Source organism: Manacus vitellinus, unplaced genomic scaffold, assembly GCF_001715985.3.
Source record: "Manacus vitellinus isolate BGI_N305 unplaced genomic scaffold, ASM171598v3 scaffold_46_pilon, whole genome shotgun sequence".
In the NCBI taxonomy this organism is placed as follows: domain Eukaryota; kingdom Metazoa; phylum Chordata; class Aves; order Passeriformes; family Pipridae; genus Manacus; species Manacus vitellinus.
The window spans coordinates 2,619,609-2,620,456 of NW_021940578.1; the positions used below are offsets into that span (position 1 = coordinate 2,619,609).

The window sequence follows — 848 nt, forward strand, 5'->3', positions numbered from 1 at the left end:
AGAGGGATGTGATCAGTGGATTCAGTTGGAGGCCTGGAGTCAGTGGCCTTCCCCAGGGATCAGTACTGGGTCCAATCTTATTCACCTTGTTTATCAACAGGGAATGTACCCTCAGCAGGTTTGGTGATGATACAGAACTGGAGGGAGTGGCTGGTACATCTGAAGGCTGTGCTGCCTTTCAGTGGGAACTGTCAGGCTGGAGAATTGGGCAGAGAGAATCCTAATGAGGCTCAACAAGGGCAAGTGGAGGGTCCTGTACATGGACAGGAATAACCCCAAGCACCAGCACAGGCTGAGAGTGACCTGGGAGAAGGACCTGGTGGACAACAAGCTGTCCCTGAGCGAGCAGTGTGTCCTGGGAGCCATGAAGGTCAGTGGAATCCCAAGGTGCATTGGCAGCAGGTCAGGGAGGGGATCCTGTCTCTCTGCTCAGCCCTGGGGAGGCACATCTGCAGTGCTGTGTCCAGGTCTGGGCTCCTCAGGACAGGAGGGATGTGGAGCTCCTGGAGCAGGTCCAGCAGAGGCTGTGGAGATGATGAAGGGACTGGAGCATCTCTGTGACCAGGAAAGACTGAGGGACCTGGGGCTGTTCAGCCTCCAGAGACACTGAGAGGGGACCTCAGCGATGTCTGTCAGTGTCTGCAGGGAGGGGGCAGGGGATGGACGGACCAGGCTCTGCTCGGGGGGGTCCAGCAATGGGACAAGAGGGGAACGGTCCGACACTGACGCACGGGAAGTTCCACCTCATGAACACGAGGAAGAACTTCACAGCGCGGGTGACGGGATCGCCCGGGGAGGGCGTGGAGTCTCCATCCCTGGAGATATTAAAAACTAAAAATAAAATAATA

The 848-nt window shown here is 56.6% G+C and overlaps 1 protein-coding gene across 1 annotated transcript in view; it reads left to right on the forward strand.

Annotated features, from left to right (window-relative positions):
- Positions 1 to 223: 223 nt before the first annotated feature.
- CASP9 (caspase 9) overlaps positions 224 to 848 on the forward strand; it is a 7,310-nt gene continuing 6,685 nt past the window's right edge. The window contains exon 1 of the mRNA XM_029962382.1: positions 224 to 370. Within this exon, the coding sequence (XP_029818242.1) occupies positions 224 to 370 (147 nt within the window). The remainder of the gene's footprint in view (positions 371 to 848) is intronic.